The 23,696-nt window shown below is 36.2% G+C and overlaps 1 protein-coding gene across 4 annotated transcripts in view; it reads right to left on the bottom strand.

Annotated features, from left to right (window-relative positions):
- The window catches only part of MARCHF1 (membrane associated ring-CH-type finger 1), an 833,928-nt gene that overhangs the window by 161,210 nt on the left and 649,022 nt on the right, over positions 1-23,696 (bottom strand). For all 4 annotated transcript variants that reach the window (XM_066387072.1, XM_066387063.1, XM_066387056.1 and 1 more), the window contains one exon: positions 3,193-3,243. In XM_066387072.1, the coding sequence (XP_066243169.1) occupies positions 3,193-3,243 (51 nt within the window). The remainder of the gene's footprint in view (positions 1-3,192; positions 3,244-23,696) is intronic.

Genomic DNA, 23,696 nt, shown 5'->3' with positions numbered 1-23,696 from the left:
TGATGGGAGACATTCCACAAATATTGATGATGAGAAGGTCTGTTGATTCAGGAAGGAACCACAAAAAATTGGCAGTAAAGTAGACTCAACAGTGTAGAGGGCATTCCTGCTACCCCATTCTGAATAGAATCCTCCATATCACCTGCCTTTTCCCCAAAACAAAAGACAGGGGATGGTGCAAACTTGATAAAAGATAATGAAGACACCTATTATGAATGATACTGCTATTGACTTCAGATAATTTATATATATATAGACACACTTTTTAGGGAAGCAGAATCTGCAGTGTTCTGTCAGATAACTAACATCTTACTTAGTCCTGTCAAGTCTCTTACTTATCCTTACTCCACTCAAAAAACAATGCATATATTATAACCCACGTCTCAAATTCATGTGCTTATGAAAAGACCTACTGAGAACATATTTGAGGCTGTTACTGAGATATAAAATATTAAGAGACCCATAATAATAAAAGCTAATGCTTACACAGGGCCAGAGTTCTAAGCACAATTCTAAGAGGTAGATACTGTTATGTATTCTCCTTTCACAAATAAAGTTACAAGGGAAGCTAATTCACACTCTCAATTACTCTGTTAGGATGATTATCAAATCCTTGAAAAGCTCACAGTCTTTATTATTTTGACATAAAAAAATTATTTTGATAAAATTTGAGAAAAACTATTCTTCTTACATTTTAATGTTTTCTTCTCTACCACTTTAAAAGTAAAAGGACTAGCGGTAGAGCATTGGCCTGGTGTGTAGAAGTTCCAGGTTCGATTCTCGGTCAGAGCACACAGGATAAGTGCCCATCTGCTTCTCCGCCCCTCCCCCTCTCCCTTCTCTCTATCTGTCTCTTCCCCTCCTGCAGCCAAGGCTTCATTGGAGCAAAGTTGGTCCGGACGCTGAGGACGGCTCCATGGCCTCCGCCTCAGGTGCTAGAATGGCTCCAGCTATACAACACAGCGATGCCCCAGATGGGCAGAGCATCGCCCCCTGGTGGGCACTCCAGATGGATCCTGGTTGGGTGCATGTGGGAGTCTGTCCGACTGTATCCCTGCTTCTAACTTTGAAAAAAAATAAATAATAAAAGTAAAAGGACTAAAATATAGCTAGATTTTGCCATTTCATATTTGGTAAGTCACAGGGTCTTAATGAAAAATTTATCACTTAATAATTCATGAAAAAGTAGTGAGGACTCAACAATGTATTTAGCAGTCATGACTGTCACTCTGAATATAAATAGAAGTTATATTGTTTTAAATTAAAAAAGGATGCATACTAAAATCTTTTTATTCCTAGCAGTGTGAGATAGTTGATTTTTGCTCTTGCACAATTAGTGACTGCTGAGAAGAGAGCATTTCATTTCTCTCTGAATGGCATGCATTTTTATCATCAATTGTCTCCTACATAATTAATATATATTAGAGCCTGGAAGAACTCAAAGAAGAAAATCTACATTCTTGACATTTTTACTTCTTATAGAACAAAATAGAAGGTGAAAATGTTATAAACAAGCTGCATGATCTCAAATTCAAACAGCTGTTTGAAAATGTGGCCATCATTGCACTTCTGGATCGAGAAACAGTATTTGGTGTGAGGAAGTTGTCAGTACTGTTTACAAGTTTCTAGGTCAATGTTCACATTCAAGTTCAGAAAGATGACAATATTCTCCAGCTGCGGGCAAGGCTCTTCATAATAAACATTTCAAAGATATTTTTTTTAATTTACAGCCACTTAAGGAAAAACTCCTTGAAGTGACTGATAATATCATTCTCACGTCACACAGGAGGCGAAGGTTAGTGAATGTCTAAGGTTACTACAGAAGTAAAAACCTGTGCAAGCAGCAACTTGCACTCAGCTTCTCTCTCCACAGCACTCTTAGCCACTAAGTGACATTACCTCTCAAATGTCTATGGAGGTGCTCAGAGTTAAATGGAGTTAGACACATTCAGTATGATGTATTGAGCTGCTATTCTTTCTGTGTCTCTTGTATCTCTGTATGTAGAAGAATTGACTGCTGTTGTTCTGGGATATCTTTTAAGGATGTTTGTACCCTGGATGGTATGGATAGGCATGCTTACAGTCTCTTACAAATATTTGGGTTTCCTAAACGCGGGGTTCTGCTCCTGTGATCAACCCAGTGTGTCTGTGGGTGTCCCCTAGCCATCTTGGCATTGTCTCAAAAGAACTGGCCTTGGGAAGTCAGCTTAAGAAAATGCTGATCATCTGGCTACAGCTGTCTTTCAGTGAGTAATATAGTCCTTTGTTTCCAAAAGCAAAACAAAATTTAAAAATATATCCTTAAATTGGAAGTAAATTTGGGTTCTGTAGTGGCTAAGGTTTATTACTTTTGGCAGGTCCTCTTGAAGAAAAAAAATACAAATTATATATACAAAATTAAGTTCAATGCGGTGGAAGATTTTCTGCAAGTAAAGGGACCTTAATGAAAGTTTTATTCATGATAAATCCATCTCTGTCTGAATTATATTTTTGGAAGTCATAAATGTCCAATTAGACAAATGGCTTTAAATGACTTTCTACTCCCCAAGCACCAAGTCTATGCGTTGTAGAGTGCCTTGTTTTAGAGAACAGATCTTAATTTTTGTTTTCAAGGCAATATAAAAATCTAGAGTATCTTTCCCATGCCAAAATGTTTTTCAACAGTCTGCTGTCTTGGTTAGATTTATAGACAATCTAGGCAGCATTTTTTTTCCATCTATTGACTTTAAATGAAATATAACCAATCTAATGTCTTCAGTTGATTTCTAAAACCTGCCCAGTGACAGGAATAGCTAAATTCTAACATTGTTGAGCCCAAACTCTTGAAGCATTAAATTCATGGAACTTGTACCATGAATGTTGATACAGTTTCATCTTGGGTATGTGGTAGCTCTATAATGCTTGAAACAAGAGGGAAAGAAACATACTCTGTATGACTTTGTATGCTACTCTGAAAGTAACAAATGATGTTTTTGCATATAGCATTGAAGAGGAAAAACTAGCTTAACTTGTTTTGTTGTGTAAAATCATGTTCTTTTATCACAGTAAAACCTTGGAAGAGTTAAAACCATTAATTAGTAAGCCATTCTTGTGCATTGTTCACAGAATACAATTATAGGTTAAACGTTATAAAATATTTACTTAAATCATAAAATATGGAAATTAATAAACAAGAAAACAAAGTTTACCTACTTTTGAAATATTACTCGATCGACTTGCAGATCGTCCTGGGGATTTTTCATTCTGAAAAATAAAATTAGAGTCATTGATTAAACATATGGCAATAGTCTTTTTTAAATTTATTTTTAAAATTATATTTTAATTGAATTTATTGAGGTGACAGTGGCTAATACCAATATAGGTTTCAAGTGTACTATTTATTTATTTATTTATTACAGAGACAGAGAGAGAGTCAGAGAGAGGGATAGACCGGGACAGACAGACAGGAACGGAGAGATGAGAAGCATTAATTATTAGTTTTTCGTTGTGCCTTGCGACACCTTAGTTGTTCATTGATTGCTTTCTCATATGTGCCTTGACCGTGGGTCTTCAGCAAACCGAGTAATCCCTTGATCGAGCCAGTGACCTTGAGTCCAAGCTGGTGAGCTTTTTGCTCAAGCCAGGTGAGCCCGTGCTCAAGTTGGCAACCTCGGGGTCTCGAACCTGGTTCCTCCGCATCCCAGTTTGACACTCTATCCACTGCGCCACCGCCTGGTCAGGTTCAAGTGTACAATTCTATAACACATCATCTGCATATTGCATTATATGTTCACCACCCAAAGTCAATTCTCCTTCCGTGGCCATTTATTCCCCTTTCGCCCTTTTCAACCGCCCCGCCCTCACTGTCCCTCTTGTAATCACCATACTGTTGTCTGTTTTTCCTTTATTTAATCCAGGGGTCCCCAAACTTTTTACACAGGGGGCCAGTTCACTGTCCCTCAGACCATTGGAGGGCCAGCCTATAAAAAAAAACTATGAACAAATCCCTATGCACACTGCACATATCTTATTTTAAAGTAAAAAACAAAACGGGAACAAATACAATATTTAAAATAAAGAACAAGTAAATTTAAATCAACAAACTGACCAGTATTTCAATGGGAACTATACTCCTCTCACTGACCACCAATGAAAGAGGTGCCCCTTCCAGAAGTGCGGCGGGGGCTGGATAAATGGCCTCAGGGGGCCGCATGCAGCCTGCGGCCATAGTTTGGGGACCCCTGGTTTAATCCCTTCATCTTTTTCACTCAGCCCCCAAGCTTCCTCCCTTCTGACAGCTGTCAGTCTGTTCCCCATATGTATGCATTTGTTTCTCTAACACAGAGGAAAAGAAAAGCTTAGCACAGGCAGACATGTAAATGCTCTCGGTATTGTTCTAATAGATGTACAAATTGCTTAAACAGGATGGCTTTTTTCTCACTCAATTGTATTTCTTGAGAGCCTATTTGTGTCCCTTTGACAATGTCTCAGTTAACATGAGCCCAGAAGTGTTTATTTCCAGGAATGCTTATTTCTCCAGAATGTATGCAGTTCCTTTAAAATAAAAGTAGACGGTGGAAATACAGTCCATTGCTTGTCCTTTTACTTTTGCTACCAGGAATTTTTGAGCTAATTCTGGTTCTCAGTGTCACCAAATACTGCATGCCCGGCACATGGTACAAACATCTGACTCATTTTTCTGAAATGCATGTTATTGATCTTTTCTATTATTTTTCTTTTAAAGTAAAAAAAAAAAAGTCTAAAAAACCTTTGTACATAAAATGTTTAATTTGAAAATTATTTGAAAATTATTTGAAAATTTTATACTGAAAACAAGTTAAAAATCATCACCTCAATTTTTGCCTCTTATATAAGCTTTCCAATTTAGTAGAAAAGACACATGAAAAAGGTTTTGAATAAATAACATAAAAAGAGTCATTTAATTTTAAAGTAGGAAGGGGTCTTAAAGAGTGTCACTCCCTCGCATGAAGCCTTTTCTGATCCTGGCGGTCGTAGAGTTCATGCCCAAGCCAGTTCCCGCCCGAGACGTTGACTGGTTTGTTCTGAAAGCTCTCTACACTCTGCCAGTCATCTGCTGGTGGACAAGTGACTGGCGAATGAGAACATCTGTATTTACCAGGTACCAAGAAATCACAGTACACTTCCATACAGAAAATGTTGGAAGAACTTGCTCTGGAAACCAAAAGTTTGTGAAGGGTCTGAATTAACCTTGGCACTGAAATACTCTAGCACTCTTTTAAAAAAAATTTCTGAGCATCTGGATCCAGTACCAAAGTGGACTTGAGTAGATACCTGGACAAAGGTCATTTTTTTTTTTTTTGAGAACTAAGTTGTTACAACAACCTGTGGGTCTGAAATTGCCCCTTGATGACAGCTTGACAAAGTTTTAGAATACATTGATGACAGGCGATGGCAAATGTGTTCGTATGGAAATACAGTCGCTGCAGTCACTGCAGAATGTCGCTGTGTCATGCACAGGTTTGCAGATAGATATTCCAGCTAACAGCACTTTTTCCTTTACATGCAACATCCATCTCCTGCAACCACTGATGTCACTGTGGAGCATGTTATTACAGACTGAGATGAGTCCCAACGATACGATTAGTTACACCTCATAACAGCCCCGTGATCCGGGGGGAGATTAATGGTTCTACTACCCACAGACATTTTTCCTTGATTAGCTTCCTCTGGTGATGGAGAGAGGTACTTTTCTCCTGACATCTCAACTCCTCTTCTAGAGACTAGAAAACAAAAGCAATCCATCTTTCCTTCTCGGTGAAATTCAGGATTTTGACACAAGAGAACAGAGGTAAACAGGCCACACAATATTAATAGGCTTTGGGAGCAGTTTGGGGGCAGTTTGCTTTGTTACATTTTCTATATTTAAGTGGTATTTGAGAACATGATTATGGAGCTAGAATTGAAAGGTGCTTCAGCAGGAAACAAGAATTGTAGGAAATTTAATGTGCCATCAGATTACTTAATTTTTCAAACCCAACAGGACTTTGTGGTGTTTTCAGATAAAACAAGGAGGTCAGATTCCCTCCACAATTACGAATGAGTTCAGCACAGGGTTTTAATAAGTAGCTAATTCGCAGGCTCTTCACCAGCACTCTCCAATCTAATGGGGAGGAAGCATTTGGTTCATTATATAGTTCTTCAAGAGATCTTTTAACTTTACATCTGTTGGTTCTTTTGTCTCCTAAAGCACCATTAGGTATTGAAAGAAGTAGATGAGCTTAGGCAAAGGTTCAATTCTTGCTGTGGCTCCATTCTCTGTTGTCTCTATTCCAGTTAACACACGGGAACAGAGTGGCGCACACTCATGCTGGGCTGGCCGTGATGGAGAGTGAGAGACCGACTTGCCGTTAGACCCGTGGGAGTGTACTAGCTCTAGCAGGAATATATATATTGTTTGACATTTTAAAACTTCAGTGTCCTCTCTATGACATGGGGATTTCTATAAGAATCAAACAAGTTACAGACAGAAACATTTTACAGATTGCTAGGTTATGATGGTTCCACTACAATTTACAGGCAGAGAAAACATCAGTAGTGCACCTTCATGTTTCACCATGATCATTACGAGTTACAAGACTCATAATCTAAACATAAGCGTCTGAGTTGCTCAGCCCTGCAGTTCTGCCTCTATTGTGGATTCCATTTTGGCATATAAAATTTAAAAATGGGAAATCATATTTTTTCTCCACCAAAAGAGATTTAGAAAGTTGGTCAGTTTGGCCTTTGAAGCAAAGCACCAGGAGCACTTTATATCCTGGAGAACTTCCAAAGCAATCTGTCCAATTTGCTATTAATTAATTGGGTGGTTTGTCCCATTAATATTGCAATGACATATCCTTCTTTGTAGATGAGTGAAATATGGTTCTCATACCTCATTATGATCAATTTAAATTCTTTACCTTAGATTAAATAGAAACTGCTTCCAATTCTAACATCACTTACTGGTACCCAAATTATAGTGACTTAGTAAGTCAATAAAAGTTGGAGCCAAAAATGTTCCATCGAGTCTGCATGAAAGTCTGAGATCATCAAGCAGGAATGTTAGATTTTAGCAAATTGCTTACAGAATACAGAAAGAGAGACTTCTAGTCTTTGTAAATGCTTTTTAATATTTTTCAAGAGGTTTCTAACTTTTGGTTTGATATGAGTGTCTCTGATATTGTCAGTTTTTTGTGATTATTTTTAATAATATAATATTTAAAAATGTTGATCAGTTAATTAAGCATGATTGAATTATTATTACCAGTAAGAAGAAAATGATTACCAAATGAAAAAAATCATTACTAAATTGTTTGACATATTTTAAATGTTATATCTAAGAGAAACAGAATAGTTTCGCCTGACCAGGAGGTGGCACAGTGGATATAGCGTTGGACTGGGATGCCAAGGACCCAGGTTCGAGATCTGGTTTGAGCAAAAGCTCACCAGCTTGGACCCAAGGTCACTGGCTTGAGCAAAGGGTTACTCGGTCTGCTGAAGGCCCGTGGTCAAGGCACATATGAGAAAGCAATCAATGAACAACTAAGGTGTCACAAAGAAAAACTAATGATTGATGCTTCTCATCTCTCCGTTCCTGTCTGTCCCTGTCTATCCCTCTCTCTGACTCTCTCTCTGTCTCTGTAAAAAAGAAAAATAAAAAGAAAGAAAAGAAACGGAGTAGTTTCTTGAAAAGGAAATGGTCTGTGTTAAAGAATACACAGTATGACCGGATATGTAGGTACCTATGCATTAATTCTCTGTAATTTACATCATTGACCAGAAGAGGGCAGTAAGAAGCTTGTAGCAGGTTTATATGTAAACTGAAGGGAAAACCAACGATTCCCGAGTGAAGAGAGTCTAAGACAGTCTCACACAAATGTTATTGTGTAGTGTATGCCTCTCTTTTTCTTCTCTAGGCTAAAAGTCAAGAGAATTTGAAAAAGGAAAATGAGTTCATCTGAAGGATCACCTGAAGAATTCTAAATAGATGATAGACTATTTTTGCTAGGGTAATTAAAGCTTGTAATAGAACAAAAGTCTTTGAAAGCAATGTAACTTATAAAGAAACAAAAATAAACAAGAACAGAAAAAATCGAATAATGCAATAAAACTTAATTAATAGATATACCAATTAATTAATTATAATTTTTAATTATAAATGCCTTTGTTACTCAAGAACACAGTTCAAAATAAAGTAAAAAATCCCATGTCCATTTATTGAAAAATACTCTTTTTAATATCTATCAAAATTGAAAAATTATTTGACCTCAAATAATACCTTAGCAAAGATATTCAAGTAGAGATTTCATGGGGCACTTCTTTTGATATTGAGCAAATAAAATTAGAAATAAAGATTTGAAATGTGACTAAAAAATCTTAATCACCTGAAAATTAATTATCAAATTTTTATATAATGCTTGGTCTAAAGAAATGAAAACTCTCTGGAAAATAAAAAATATCATACTAAAACCTTTGGAACACAGCAAAAGTTATATCCAGATAAACATTTTTAAATTATAAATGCCTTTGTTACTCAAGAACACAGTTCAAAATAAAGTAGAATACAATAAAAATTATAAAATATAGAAGCTAAAACCCATTAAGTGGATATAAATAAGAAGGATAAAGAAATACTTTTTAATATAGCAGGTTCTTAGAACATAATCACAAAATTGATGAACTTCCTATAAGATTTATTAAGGGAGAGAGCCACATTATGTAGAAAATGAGAAAGAATATATAACCAAAAATCAGAAAAGACCAGAGAAAGAGATTATAAAAGCTATATGTAATACTATAGCAACATTTTGAAAACCTAGAGTAAGTGAATCATATTCTAGTAAAATAAAAGTTGCCAGGATTAAATAAAGAAAAAGAGAAAAAAATTGATAGATAACAAAGAAGAGACTGTTAAAGTAAGTGAAAGTCTATATGCCCTATGCAGGATAAGGATACGATGATTTCATAACTGAGTTGTACCTTACTTTTAAAGAATACATAGTGCAGTGGCCGATGGCTCAGTTAGAGCATCGTCCAGATATGCAAAGGTTGATGGTTCTGCTTCGATATCCTGGTCAGGGAACAAAACAGGTTAGTGTTTCTGTCTCTTCTCTCACTCTTTCCCTCCCTCTCTCTCTAAATCAATAAACCAAAAAAGTTAAAAAAATAATACATAGTTCCAATTTTATTTACACTATTCTCGATCATAGAAACATTGTTTCCTAATTCATATTATTAATCTTGCATAAATGAAACTTCAAATGTATTAAGAAAGTACCCATCCCAAAAATAAAGAAGAAAAATAAAGTTATGCTCTAGTCTTGTTTGGGATGACAGATGCAAAAAATCTTTAAAGAAAAACGATTAACTGATACCTACATAGTAGCATATATCTTTGCTACAACAGCAGTTTATGGTATTTAAAATATTCACAGGGAATAGAATAAATCTAATTTATTCTAGTGATTTTCTTATCAAGAAGTCTGTTAGCATAGTTCTTTAGATTAATACATTGAAAGGGACAAACATTATCTTATAATTAAATGCCAAAAAGATATTTGACAAACCTCACCCATCTTATTATAATGTCAGCTGTAAGTGAAATAAGATTTGAAGAAAACCTCTTACAGTGATAAAGACAATAGTCTAAAAACCAATATCAAATATTATTCTAAATGGTGAATTACTAGAATTATGCTAATTAAGGAAATTCTGTTAGGAATGTTTATTCTTGCTACTATTACCCAATGTGTCTTAGAGTTTCTAGCAAATGTTATCACAAGAAAAAGAAATATTTTATAGAAAAAATATTAAAAATAAAATAATCTTCTTTCATTGATAATATGTTGTTATGGAAATTCCAAGAGTCTCTAAAAGAAAATTAGTACAATTAATGAGACTTAGTACAATGGCTAGATACAAAATAATTATTACAACATGACAGAGTCTCCTAAATTTTCCAAAATCTATTTTCCCTTTTCCTGTAGTGACCGAATAGTAACTGGGTATATATCTTCCCAGTCACATTATATCTCCTTTCCAGTAACAGGTTGCCTATGACTCAATTCCCACTAGTGAGATGTGAATATAGCTAGCAATTGTCAGCTTCCTACTTGTCCAATAAATCTAAAATTCCTCCCATGCTTTTGGTATTGCACTGTGCTAGGATGGTATCAGGGCAAGCCAGGAAGTCACTTATTAAAGATAGGAGAGCTAAATTCTCTTGAGTCCTTGAATGACCACATTGTGAAGAGCCTTCTGACAATTTGGAAAATACTCTCTAAACTGCCAGGAAAGAGAGACAGAAACTTACATTCCTTTTGAGCCATTATATTTGTTGAATTTATTATAACAGTTTAGTCTATTGTTTTCTCTTTTCTAGCAATAAATATCCAGAAATGTAATAATAAAAACACACACAGAAAAAAAAAACACACTTAGAAATAAATTTCACAGGGAAATCATAGAATTAAATATGTAAACTCTAAAATCTTACTGAGCAGTATAAATCACAATCTGAACAAATGAAAGCAATATTCTTTGATGGGAAGATAATTTCATTAATATAAATCTTTTACCAATTGACATATAAGTAAAAAGTAGTTCCAGTGAAGTCACCAGTGGAGTTTATTTCTTCATTTCTGAAGAAGAAAAGAGATAGCAGAAATGATCTTAAAGAACAAAGACAGAAAAAAAGTGCCTTGGAATAGTCAAGAAAATAACGATAAAAAGAACATCTCCTTATGGTAGACATTGCCCATACTGTGATTAAGTCAATATGGTATTGGCACAGAATTATCCAAAAGGTCAGTGAAATCTAGAATAATAAAGAAATACAGAAATAGATATAAAATTTTTTGAAAGGAGAGTTAAAATAATAAATGCCACCAGACAATCACACAGTATATACAATCAAGAACTCCAAATTGGACAGAATAAAATGTTAGAGAAAAACAAAACAAAACAAAACCTTTGAGTTATAAGACAGTTCCATTTTTAATTTTTTGAGGAATCTCCATACTGCTTTTCACAGTGGCTGCACCAGTCTGCATTCCCACCAGCAGTGCATGAGGGTTCGCTGTGATTCCACTTCTGAGAATTTATCTGAAGAAACCTGAAACACTAACTGGAAAGAATATATGCAGCCCTATGTTCACTGCAGCACTATTTACAGTAGCCAAGATCTCAAAGCAGCCCAGAGTACATCAGTAGATGAGTGAATAAAAAAGCTGTGATATGTTTACACAGTGGAAGACTACTTGGCCATAAAAGGGAAGAAAATCTTACCTTTTGTGATGGCATGGGTGGACCTGGAGAGCATTATGCTAAATGAAATAAGTGAGTCAGAGAAAGACAAGCACCATATAATTTCATTTATATGTGGAGTCTAATGAATAAAATAAACTAACAAACAAAATAAAGACAGACTCAGAGATTAGGCTGACAGCTGTTGGGGCAGGGGTGGTTGGGAGGGGAGGGTGGAGGACTGAGCAAAAAAGAGAAGAAATACTCATGAACACAGACAACAGTGTGGTGACTGCCAGGGGGAAGGGAGGTTGCGGGTGAACACACAAGACAGTGTACAGAGATGTGTTGTAGAATTATGCACCTGAAACCTGTATAATGTTGTTAGCCAATGTCACCCTAATAAATTCAATTTAAAAATCTATTGCAAAAATATTTTTGAAATAAGCATAAATTACAAATTCAATATTGTGGTGGGAGATATCTATCTAACTAATACAGGAATCAGAAGCTATACATCATATTTAATTATATAATACTTGAAAAGCTACAAAAATTAAAATGAATAAAAACAACAATAGAGTTTAAAAAAAGTACAACACAGAAGCTGATAAATTTCAATTTCTATAATATAGAAAGAGGTTTGTCAGTTCACATAAAAAGGCAAGAGAAACAAACCCACTGGAAAAAAATTTTAAGCAAAAGACAGGAATAGAAATTCACAAAAAAAGAACTACTGCTTGTTAATAAACACATGACAAGATGCCTAAAATCACAGTCAGGAAAATTCAAATTAAATAAGACATTGCTGGAAAAGTTGAAAGGAGTGATAGCCTCTCTTGCTGGTGGGGATGAGATGAAAGAGTATACTCTCAAATATTGCTAGTAGAAGTGTAAATTTTTGTAGCAACATTTGAAATAAAACATCTGGCAACATATGGTGAAATTAGAAATATAATATTATGCAATAATATCATTCCTGGGAATCTATTCCAGAGAAATAAAAGCACCAGTACATAAATATATGTGAATATAAACACTTAATACAGCTCTGCTCTTAATTGGGGGAAAAAAAAAATCTTGGCCATAAAAGAGGTACCAGTTGTTAAGTTAATATTTCAGAACTTTTTTTTTTTTTGACCGGGATTCACCCGGCATGCCCACCAGGGGGGGATGCTCTGCCCATCCGGAGAGTCACTCTGTTGCGACCAGAGCCACTCTAGTGCCTGAAGCAGAGGCCATGGAGCCATCCTCAGCACCCGGCCATCTTTGCTCCAATGGAGCCTCGGCTGCGGGAGGGGAAGAGAGAGACAGAGAGGAAGGAGAGGGGGAGGGGTGGAGAAGCAGATGGGCGCTTTTCCTGTGTGCCCTGGCCGGGAATCGAACCCGGGACTCCCGCACGCCAGGCCGATGCTCTACCACTGAGCCAACCAGCCAGGGCCTGTTTCAGAACATTAAACCCAACCTCCTAAATTTGGCTCTGGGGTTGGGACCCTGCAAACCACATTTCTGATTCATTATCTGGATCCCTCTGAAGCTCAACTAGGAGGGGGGCCCCACAGGGAATCTGAAATTGCTCCATCCCATTGATTCCCATTGGCTTCTTAGCTGCTTCTTTTGCGCATGCGCACCATCTTAGAAATGCATCACCTGTGTGCCCCTCCTGTAGCAGCAGCTGGGTACAGTGCGCAGTTATCCTAACACCATCAGAAATGAAGCCTTGCTTCATTTTTTTAGACACCAGCACCAGCTTGCTGGCTCCCTCCTCAGAAGCTCGAGTTTCAGTTCCATGAGGAGCCTATTCTCATCTTTAAATAATTGCGGGGTTTTTTTCCCCTTTGTTCACCTAGACCTGCACTTCCAATTTGCAATATCTTATTCTGTTTTTATTTTTTGGCCTTTCTCTGTTACCTAGTTAATGTTTTTTTTATAGTTAGGCACTCAATCTTTATGTTAAATTTTCTGTGTTAACACAGAAAGTCTGGATCCTGGCCAGGTTGGTTGGAGCATCGTCCTGACATGCCAGAGTTGCAGGTCCGATGCCTGGTCAGGACACATACAAGAATCAACCAACTAATGGCATGAATAGGTGGAACAACAAATTGATATCTCCCCCCCACACACACTCTTCCTCTTTTTCTAAATATCAATGAAAAAAAGGGGGTTCTGATTTCACTTTCCAGACTAGATGGGGACTAATAAACAAAGCTTATCAACAGAGAAATGAACAAATAAGTTATAGTAGACCCACATCTTGGCATATTATGTGATTATGAAAAAGAATGCATTGGCTCTCTACCTTTTGACTTTAAAGAATGTGCACTAGATAAGTCTGAGAGTGAAGAGGAAAATGAGAAGTGGCACAGCATGATTATTTTGGAAACACATAAGGACAGAGCCTGTATAAACGGTGTCCAGTTGTGAACATACCTGTTTGTAGACATGCATTTGCATATAATGATATGAGCATGAAACTCAAGGAAGAACACACATGAGTGTGCTAACATGCGTTTCTGGGGGGGGGACTCAGGGAGAGTCCAGTGGAAGGGGAACAAAAAAGATAAGAGAAGGGGAAAAAGGTCCTTAAAAAGCAGAAAGGCAGAAGAGCCTGTTGGATGCCTGTTTATGTAAAATTACATATGGATGTGATATTATAATGCTAAAATTATAATGCAAATATGAGGTTATATGTTTACTTATTGGCAAGTTGCATTATCATCCATGATATATGAGTAAGGTAAAAATGAGTGAAAAAACAATGTGAAGGGTTAATTTCATTTCTTTAGAAACAAGTATACAGAACCTCTATGTATGTTTATATACAGTGTGTCCATAAAGTCATGGTGCACTTTTGACCAGTGAGAGGAGAGCAACAAAAGGAGATAGAAATGTGAAATCTGCACCGAATAAAAGGAAAACCCTCGCAGTTTCTGTAGGATGATGTGGCAGCATGTGCGCATGCGCAGATGACGACATAACACCGTGTATCGAGATGTGGACGGTACAGAGGAAAGTTCAGTGTGTTCTGTGGCTCACTAAATTCGAATCCGTGACCAAAGTGCAACGTGAATATTGGTGTGTTTATAACAAAGCGCCACCACATAGGAATAACATTACTCGGTGGGATAAGCAGTTGAAGGAAACCAGCAGTTTGGTGGAGAAATCCCGTTCTGGTAGGCCATCAGTCAGTTACCAGTCTGTAGAGGCTATACAGGATAGCTACCTAAGGAGCCCTAAAAAATCTGTGTGTGAGCCCATATCAAACTGCACTGAATAGGTATGAAACTGGGAGAGTTTTACTTTTATTTGGTGCAGATTTCACATTTCTATTGTCTTTTGTTGCTTTCCTATGACAGGTCAAAAGTGCACCATGACTTTACGGACACACTGTATTTACATATATATTTTTGACTGAGCAAAAATAGGCTCATCCAATATGGGTCTTTACCATACCAATCTAATCACGGTTACCACCTGCAGTCCCTCAGCATGGTGGGACTGAAAGGGAGCAGAGAAGCCCATGGGGATATTCGAGCCTTTTTAAAAATATCTTATGAGTGGTATGGTTTTACTTGTTTATCACAGTCTTTTATGGTAAAGTGTCAAATTAAGAAAATTAAAGAAACAAAATGACAAAGTTACTTTTACACATCAAAGAATGTATACAGGGTGGGGCAAAGGAAGGTTTATGTTGTGAGCATGTGAAACACTGAGTTTATTCTTGTTACATTATTGTCTATTAATTATTGTATTATTGTCCATAGGCACAACTGTAAACCTACTCTTGCCCACCTTCTACAGAAAATAAAGGGAAGTGCATCTGTGTGATCGAAGGAGCTGAAAAGAAACCTTGGATGTTTCTATTTCCCAAGACAGTATAGTACCTGGAACAGAAAGGCTTCCAGTTAATGAAGGCAAGCAGGGTTGGAGGGAACACTACGGGGCTTGTGGTCGTACCACGTGGATTAGAAATGAAACCACATGAATATGGATCATAAGAAGAGCATTTCTCTTCTTCACCCCTGGCTTGCTGAATTTGCAAAATGGTCCTAAAGACTTTACAGAACAGCATGGAAGTAAAAGGCAATAAACTTTGAGAAGATATGTTCCCAATGGTAAAGCACTGTGTAAATATAAACTAGGACTTATTAGGATTATTAAACTTGGATTTGCTAGAGTTAAAGGATGATTAGCGAGAAGGACACTTACTTGTAAGTGGTCATATTTATTATTAAATTTTGCATTGTATAGAATTTTCTGAAAACACTGAATTTTCTTAAATATATCATGCTGAAATATCAAATTTAATGGAAAACTTGCTACTCTTGCTAATGATGATGATGAAAAAAAAAAAAATCTTTACTTATATTCAAACAGCCCAAGTAATTGTGTTGACTAGGAAATGAAGAATATAGAACTCATGCTATAGAAATCTCCCTCCTATCCTTAGAAAGCTGAACACAACCATGCCCTTGATGACATACTTATAAAGAAAGACTGTCTACTGATGAATGACAGGTCATTCTGACAAAGTAAATGCAATTGCTAGTATGAGAACAAAAGGAAATGTTTTTTAAAAAATAAGTTTGCACACCGAGTACTATACTGTTTCAAACTGAGTCTTATTTGGATGGAAAGAAAAATAGTCAAGGGATCACTGATCACTAAATTGCTAGTGCACCAGGGAAAAGGCCCTGAGGATTTAATTCACACGTCTTTCCAGTTAGGAAAGATGGACAATAAGGAACCCTGAGTGGCTGGTAAAATGCAGAAGGTGAGGATTTCAGTTCTGAGGCTTGTGTGAACAGGCGATCACTGTTGCTTTTTTTTTTTTTTAACAGTACATACAATCAGAAGCTTTTAGTGTACATCAGTTGAACCCTTATAAGAGTGTAATACAAGGAATTTTGTTGGTTCCCACAATATAACTAGGTTCACATTAAAAACAGGAAGCTCACCACTCTTTCAGTATTCTAAGAATATACACATAATTTACAAAACTTCTATTTTTTATTGATCCATGAAAACATTCTTTTTCATTATACACATTCTCTTACAGTAATCTTCATACTTAACAGTGCCAAAAGGAAAAATCTATCATTAGTTTTCCTAAATTTCTTTTTGCAAAAAATGAATATAAAGACCCATTTCTTATTAATTATTTGACTTTTTTTTTAATTTGGCTTTTTTTTTCCTGTTTGGGAATCTCAGAGTTTCCACAATAATTAAAGACATCTTATTTTCACTTGCTTATATTCCCAGCTGCACTGTTCATGCTTCATTTGTCCCTATAGATCTGCATCGCACTGTTCCCCACATTGCTCTGTGCTCAGGCGGCCCACCTGAATGAGTCTCATCTCAGACTCTTCTGTTCTCTGGCTTCTAATTTCTTCCACCATTGCAGAGTTCCAGGGGATTGTAGCAAAGGAGGACCCTGAGATCAGAGTGCCTACCGCATCCTTCTCCATGGAGGTTTTGGCATTTGTCAGGTAGTCCTTGCCACAAAGCCCTCTGCCGCTGGGCTCTGGGAAATGCTCCTTCTTGACGCCTCTTCAAGTCTGTGGGTGGTAACCACCCACTACTGTTTCTAGCCAGGGGGTACTGAACTATCCCTTGTGTTTTCTACATTCTCTGTTCATACCTGTTATAAATAGACTATTAATTCTTCCCAAATTATCCAATTTAAAAATCCCATCTGTTTCTTTCTAGACCCTGATGGACACAAATCATCTTTAGTATTCTTTTTCTAATTATGTAAGAAAATGATCAATTTTTGCTGTTTTAATCAAATAAAATCTTAGAAGGTCACTCTGGAGGCATGGTCATATTGACCACTGGCAGTCTGTAGGTACTGGAAACAAGTACCAAGTAGCCTTCAAACCACATTTTGCATAAGAGTTACATTGCTTTCTTCTATGGGTTTAATTTAAGATTGGAGACATGTTTGTAAGATGCTCCACACATTAGAGACCAATCATTTTAAAATGTGCTGTATAGTGAGGTGCTTTCATTAGCGTTTTTCATCTTCCATTCTATTGAAAATACTTCATATTTAAGACATTGTCAAGGAAAGTTTAGGCTAGGTATTTTTTTTTTTTTTATTAAATTCTGGAATAGTGTTAAAAAATTCTGTGTATGTGTGTGTGTGTGTGTGTTTGCCATAGCTTTTGTTGTGCTTATGTGAGAAAACTGACAATACATCTCTGTCTTTTTTTTTAATTCAGTGAGAGGAGAGGAGGCAGAGAGACAGTCTTCTGCATGTGCCTCAACCAAGATCCACCCAGCAAGCCCACTAGGGGGTGGTGCTCTGCTCATTTGGGGCGTTGCTTCATTGCTTGGCAACTGAGCTCTTCTTAATGCCTGAGGCAGAGGCCATGGAATCATTCTCAGTGCCCAGGGTCAACTCACTCCAATCGAACCATGGCTGCAAGAGGGAAAGAGAGAGAAAGAGAGAGAGAGAGAGAAACAGGAGGGGGAGGAGTGGAGAAGCAGATCGTCCCTTCCCCTGTGTGCCCTGACCAGGTAATGAACCTGGGACTTTCACATGCCAGGCTGATGCTCTATCACTGAGCCAATCAGCCAGGACGGACAATACATCTCTTATCTGAAAGTATAAAATTTAAAAATATTCAACATTTTGTAATCCAAGCAAACATACGTTTAAGCAAATTTATGATCCATGCATAAGTTGGTAATTATTTTTCCTCTATTTTTGAAAAGCCTCACTTAAATGTAATACAGCTACTTCAAGTCATTCCATTCTTGTGCCTGACTTCTATTTTTACCCCAACTCCATTATTCAGCTCTTTCTCCCTTCTTCTTTCAGTCAGTAACATATAAAGTATGTGATAAAATTTTATAATAGCATATGTAAATTCTGGTTATATAAAATAGCTGGGGACACGTGGGATTTTCCTACTTGAACAAACAGACACAATGACCTTGATACGAATGAGAACAGTTTCAGGGAACCTGATCTTGCCCAAGTTTCAGGGTTTTCCCTCACTGTCATTTATTTAAGGTCCATTTTTGACAATCCCTCATTATATGATAATACTGGCCCTCCAGGAAGTCTGCTGTTGCAAATCTCAAGGCAACATTTCCTGAAGCTCTTTTAGGAAGACAGCCTGAAAGTCCATCCTAGTGTGCATGAATGCAGAACTCATGCATGCATGAGAAAGATCATAGCCAAATTTTTCTAATTTATTACAGCAGCTCTAGCATATCCTTCCTCTCTTTATTTTCATCTCCCTATTGCTACTTCTTAAGCTATTTTAAAAAACAAAGCCTGACCTGTGGTGGCTCAGCAAATAAAGCGTCAACCTGAAACACTGAGGCCACTGGTTTGAAAGCCTGGGCTTGCCTGGTCAAGGCACATATGGGAGTTGATGCTTCCTGCTCCTCTCTCCTTCTCTCTCTCTCTTTCTCACTCTCGCTTCTCTCTAAAATGAATAAATAAAATCTTTAAAAAAGATTTTAGAAATGTGAACTCATATGTTAGATAAGAATTTCAGGATTTTTGTCGATTATTATTAGATTAATTATTAGACAAATGATAGAGGGTTGGAAAACAAATGACCTCCAAAAGAGCCCAAAGGAAAATCAAATGTAATCTTTCCACATATGTACTTTTTTGAATCCAGGAGGAAATACTCAGGAGTGGCACTGGACTGTTACTACTTGATATAACTAGGCAATAGTAAATTTTCCAGAATAGTTAGGCTCAAATTCCAACCAAACCACTTCCGAAATGACCTTGGGCAAGTTACTTATCTACTTGCAATTTCTGCTGATGCATCTATAGAATATAGGTAATAATACAGTTCTCTCAAGATTGTTGTGAGAATTATATTAGAAAGTAAGAATTAAATCAGATAAAGTATTTAGCATGGAACATAATGGGCTAAGTAAATGGTTGCAAAATTTTATATTTCATATAAACTTTATATGTTATGTACAAACTGTATTTCATTACATTAGAAACAATCTGTTAGAAATAAAAGTTTTGAAATCATGTCTTAAAAATGTAAAAAAATTAGTTTTAGACTTATGTTATGAAGCATTTCTCCATATAATTAAAACTATCCCTTCAAATCTTACCTATGGACAGTGGTAGAGGTATGAGACCCTGACTCATCTAGAATATCTTCCCGAGGTGTACATCTGGATGACACACCCAATAGTCTCTGTGGCCTTGGTCACTTTTAAAGAAGTCTTAACAAGTTGACATATTGTAATGGACAATTATGATGAAATATGTATGCATCATAGCCTGACCAGGTGGTGGCACAGTGGATAGAGCATCGGGCTGGGATGCAGAGGACTCAGGTTCGAGACCCCGAGGTCGCCAACTTGAGCGTGGGCTCATCTGGTTTGAGCAAGGCTTGAGCCCAAGGTTGCTGACTTGAGGAAGGGGTTACTTGCTTTGCTGTAGGCCCCCGGTCAAGGCACATATGAGAAAATAGTCAATGAACAAGTGAAGTGCTGCAATGAAGAATTGATGCTTCTCATCTCTCCCCCTTCCTGTCTGTCTGTCCCTATCTGTCACTCTTTCTGACTTTCTGTCTTTGTCAAAAAAAAAAAGAAAAGAAAAAAATATGTGTGCATCATAAAGAGATGGGAAGAAATGATTTATAGCTACCAAATAAGACAGAAAATAGTAAATATATAGTTTGTATAAAAATAATGAACAAATAAGCATAAGAATGAATTTTCATTCCTTTTCCTTACTGTCATTTATTTATGGTCCATTTTTAACAATGTATATGGTTCAAATTCCAAATCAGCTCAGCAGTCACTAGCATATGACTTTGGGCCAGTCACTTTACATGTCAGTGTCTCATTTATTGTTGTTTTCTGTTTTTTTTAATGATTATAAATATTATTAGCACCAGACTAAGCAGGATTTCTGGCACATGTTTCAATAAAATGTAATAGAAGTGAAAGATTTGAAAATGCAAGGTTTTAGACACTTGATTTTCATGAAGTGCCTCGTTCTCCACCACACATACAGAAGCCATTCCAAATAAATGCACAAGTCAAATTTTGCTTGCTATGCAAACTCAACTTATACAGGTCTATGATACTGTCCACAGATTTATTTTATATAATAATTCTGGAGACTTGTACATAAATAGCATTACTAATGAAATTAATTTGGGTGTAAGTTAATACATGTTATTCTAGTTCCATCACTTGATAAATTACTTCTCAAAGGAAGGGACTTTATTTGAATTATATTTTATTCTCTCTAAATCAAATCCAGTACATCCCTGGAGTATCATAGATGTTTAATAAATTAACTAGAACTATGATTCATTCTGTTTGTTTCAGAAAGATATTAGCATAGGTATTCCTGAAAATAACAGACATCAAGTATAAAATGGTAATTTATATGACATTTCATTAATGAATAATATGCCTTTATTTTTATTCATTTATAATAGCAAAATAAATATCTATACCTGGGTTTATAAATGTGGCTAAATTATAAAGTCACAAGTAGAAAGCAATATCAGATTGATTTGGGTTGTAGCATATTCTATTTTGGATTTCATATACAATATTACCAAATCCTGCAGGTGGTAACACCATTTACAACTGTTTGGTAGCAGTACTGGCTTCATCAGAAGCAATCATACTTTGACCTACCATGATGAGCTGAAATATGAAAAAGAAGTAGAAAGAAGAGTGGCCTAAAACCAGCTTAAAGTGCTACCTGAAATTTCAGTTTTACAAGCTCCACTGCATCTACTTTAGCTGACTCTGGCCCAGCCAGGGTACATTTATATGTTTGAGCTTCTTTAGGTTTATGAAGTGTTTACATAATTTCAACCATTCAGATGTGAAAATCTAAAGGGGCTGAACTTTAATCTCAGTGGAAATCACTGAGATCCAACACATGCAAATATGTGCACAAAAGGAACCATGAATTAATGACTACTTATTAAAGAAATTTGAATTTCTCATAATATGAAGAATCTCTAAGGATAAATATAATAAAATAAGGGCTGATATGTCTGTTGAAATTTTTCTGCTTCATATCAGAAGTTCAAAAGGCATTAAGACCTTTGACCACAAGGAGAATCAAAATAATTAATAAATTTTCAACCATACTTTCTGGGATAAATAAAAATCAACACCTCCTGGATCTTCAATTATAAGAAGATAGTCCAGGGAACAATTTATTATCTATCAATTTAGTATTTTTGTTTTGACAAACAAAAAATGTAAAGTACAGAAATTTTATCAGGATACCAAAGATAGGTATGGGCAGGTATCAAAATACTGGTGCTTAAAAAACAAATCATGTTAGTAAATTATTTATCACCAATAAAATTTATGTGCTTATGCAACTAGTTTTCTGAAAGACTTTATGAAACACCAGAGATCTATTGAATCTGGTAACTGTGATTCAATTTAGGTAAAACACAAAACACAAGCATCCAATAGGTACAATTATTTGGCATTTGTTAAAATTTTAAAATTTTGTTTCACAGTACAAGATGCACATTTTTAGCCTAACTGGGTGGTAGTGTAGTGGATAAAGTATCAACCTGGGATGCTGAGGAACCGGGTTCAAAACCAATAGGTCACTGGCTTGACCACGGCTCATCTGGGTTGAACGCAGGCTCACCAGCTTGAACACAGGGTTGCTGGCTTGAGTGTGAGATTATAGACATGACCCCATGGTCACTGACTTGAACTCAAAGGTCATTGACTTGAAGCCCAAGGTCATTGGCTTGAGCCCAAGGTCACTGACTCAACTGGAGTCCCTCCACCCCCATCAAGGTACATATGAGAAAGCAATCAATGAACAACTAAGTTGTTGCAATTATGAGTTGATCCTTCTCATCTCTCTCCTTTCCTGTCTGTCTCTCTGTCCTTTGTTTAAAAGAAAAGTAAAAAAGATGCACACTTTTGTTATTGTTTATTTTTACAGAGAAACCTGAAAAGTGCCTTTATAATATGGTAAGAGTCATTTCATGCCCTTTCAGATGATAATATTGATGTTGATGATAGAATTAAAGTCAATTGAAATAAGACAACATGAAAACCAGTAAAAATTTATGATTTTTATAGAAATATAAGTAGAAGCTTAACTGATAAACATGTAGGTAGGATTTATAATGTTAAAAGATTACTAATATTCTCCCTGTGCATAAGATGTCCAAAGGACATGCTGTTTCATTAGTTTTGCATTGGTGTTGACTTGCTTGACTTAGGGCAGCTCCACATCCAAGAGCAGTCCCTTGTGGACCGGACCAGTGGGTAGGTAAATCATTTGTGGCAGGAGGCTAGGTGGAGTAAAGGCAGGTGAAAAGACCATCACCTAACAACCAAACAGTTTACAGAACTACCAGTGTTTGAGTTGGTTGCTAAGTAGCAACTCTAGGTCCAGAAACTATTGTAAATCTAGAAAGTTTTTATACATAGTTATTCAAATGGGAAAGTTAGCAAAATTTTTCCTAGTTGGCCACATAATAATAAATTTTGCATTAACAAAATAAATTATTTTATAATGTGTCTCAGAAAATGTCCTGAGGGTTATGATGTTAAAGCTATTGGTTTATTTATTTTACTGAGAGGTTTGTATTTCAGGTATTTAAAAAATGAGTGATAAAAATAGTGACACAGAAGAAAACAGACAAGCAAAGGATGGTAAGAGAAAATAATGAGAATTTAAGTGATAAAAGGTAATACATTTTTCATTCAATAAGTACTTTAGAAAATTAATTTAAAAATAAATCCTCTCACTTTTCACAGTCTGTACTTGTGAGGCAGTATAGTATAGGAGGCACAGAAACTCAAGTCAGAAATCCCAATGATAGAGTCCTGGCTATATCATTTGCTGACCATCTGTGTAATTTTGGGAAACTTTTTCTGTGTCTGTTTCTATGGTTGTAAAAGGTAAATAACCCTAGTACTTATCATTAAGTATCTTCACTGTAAAATTAAATAAACACTTTAGGTAACAATTTTAACATCTCTCCAGTTAATGTTTTTACACTTGATCTTAGCCAAAAGGCCGAGAAGCGATCCAGTTAATATGTTTTTAATTTGTATTATACTATTATGTTTAGAATGGCATTTTACTTCATTTTTCATGGCTTCCAATGATTTCCTAATGTGAATTTTAAAAAAATGATTAGAAATGTAAGCAATCACTTGTGTTTAACTTTTGAGAGATCACTGCATTTTATTGCATAGAATTACACATTTTATCAAATCAATATTTTACAAGTAACACTGTATGGGGAAATATGTTAGCACGAGCAATTGAGGCATCATGAGAAGCTAGATCCAAGGGGTACCTGTTGAACTTTCAATTTTTATAGATAAAACAGAAAACAAAGTAAGTCACTTAACTGCCCTAAGTAACCTGTGGCACCTCAATTTCTACCACAAGTTCATTGTTTATTCAGCTGAACTTACTAATTATTCATTATTTA

This window comes from Saccopteryx leptura, chromosome 1 (genome assembly GCF_036850995.1).
Source record: "Saccopteryx leptura isolate mSacLep1 chromosome 1, mSacLep1_pri_phased_curated, whole genome shotgun sequence".
Taxonomy (NCBI): domain Eukaryota; kingdom Metazoa; phylum Chordata; class Mammalia; order Chiroptera; family Emballonuridae; genus Saccopteryx; species Saccopteryx leptura.
Note: the sequence above shows the minus strand (reverse complement) of the source record. Positions and strands in the feature narration are given on the sequence as shown.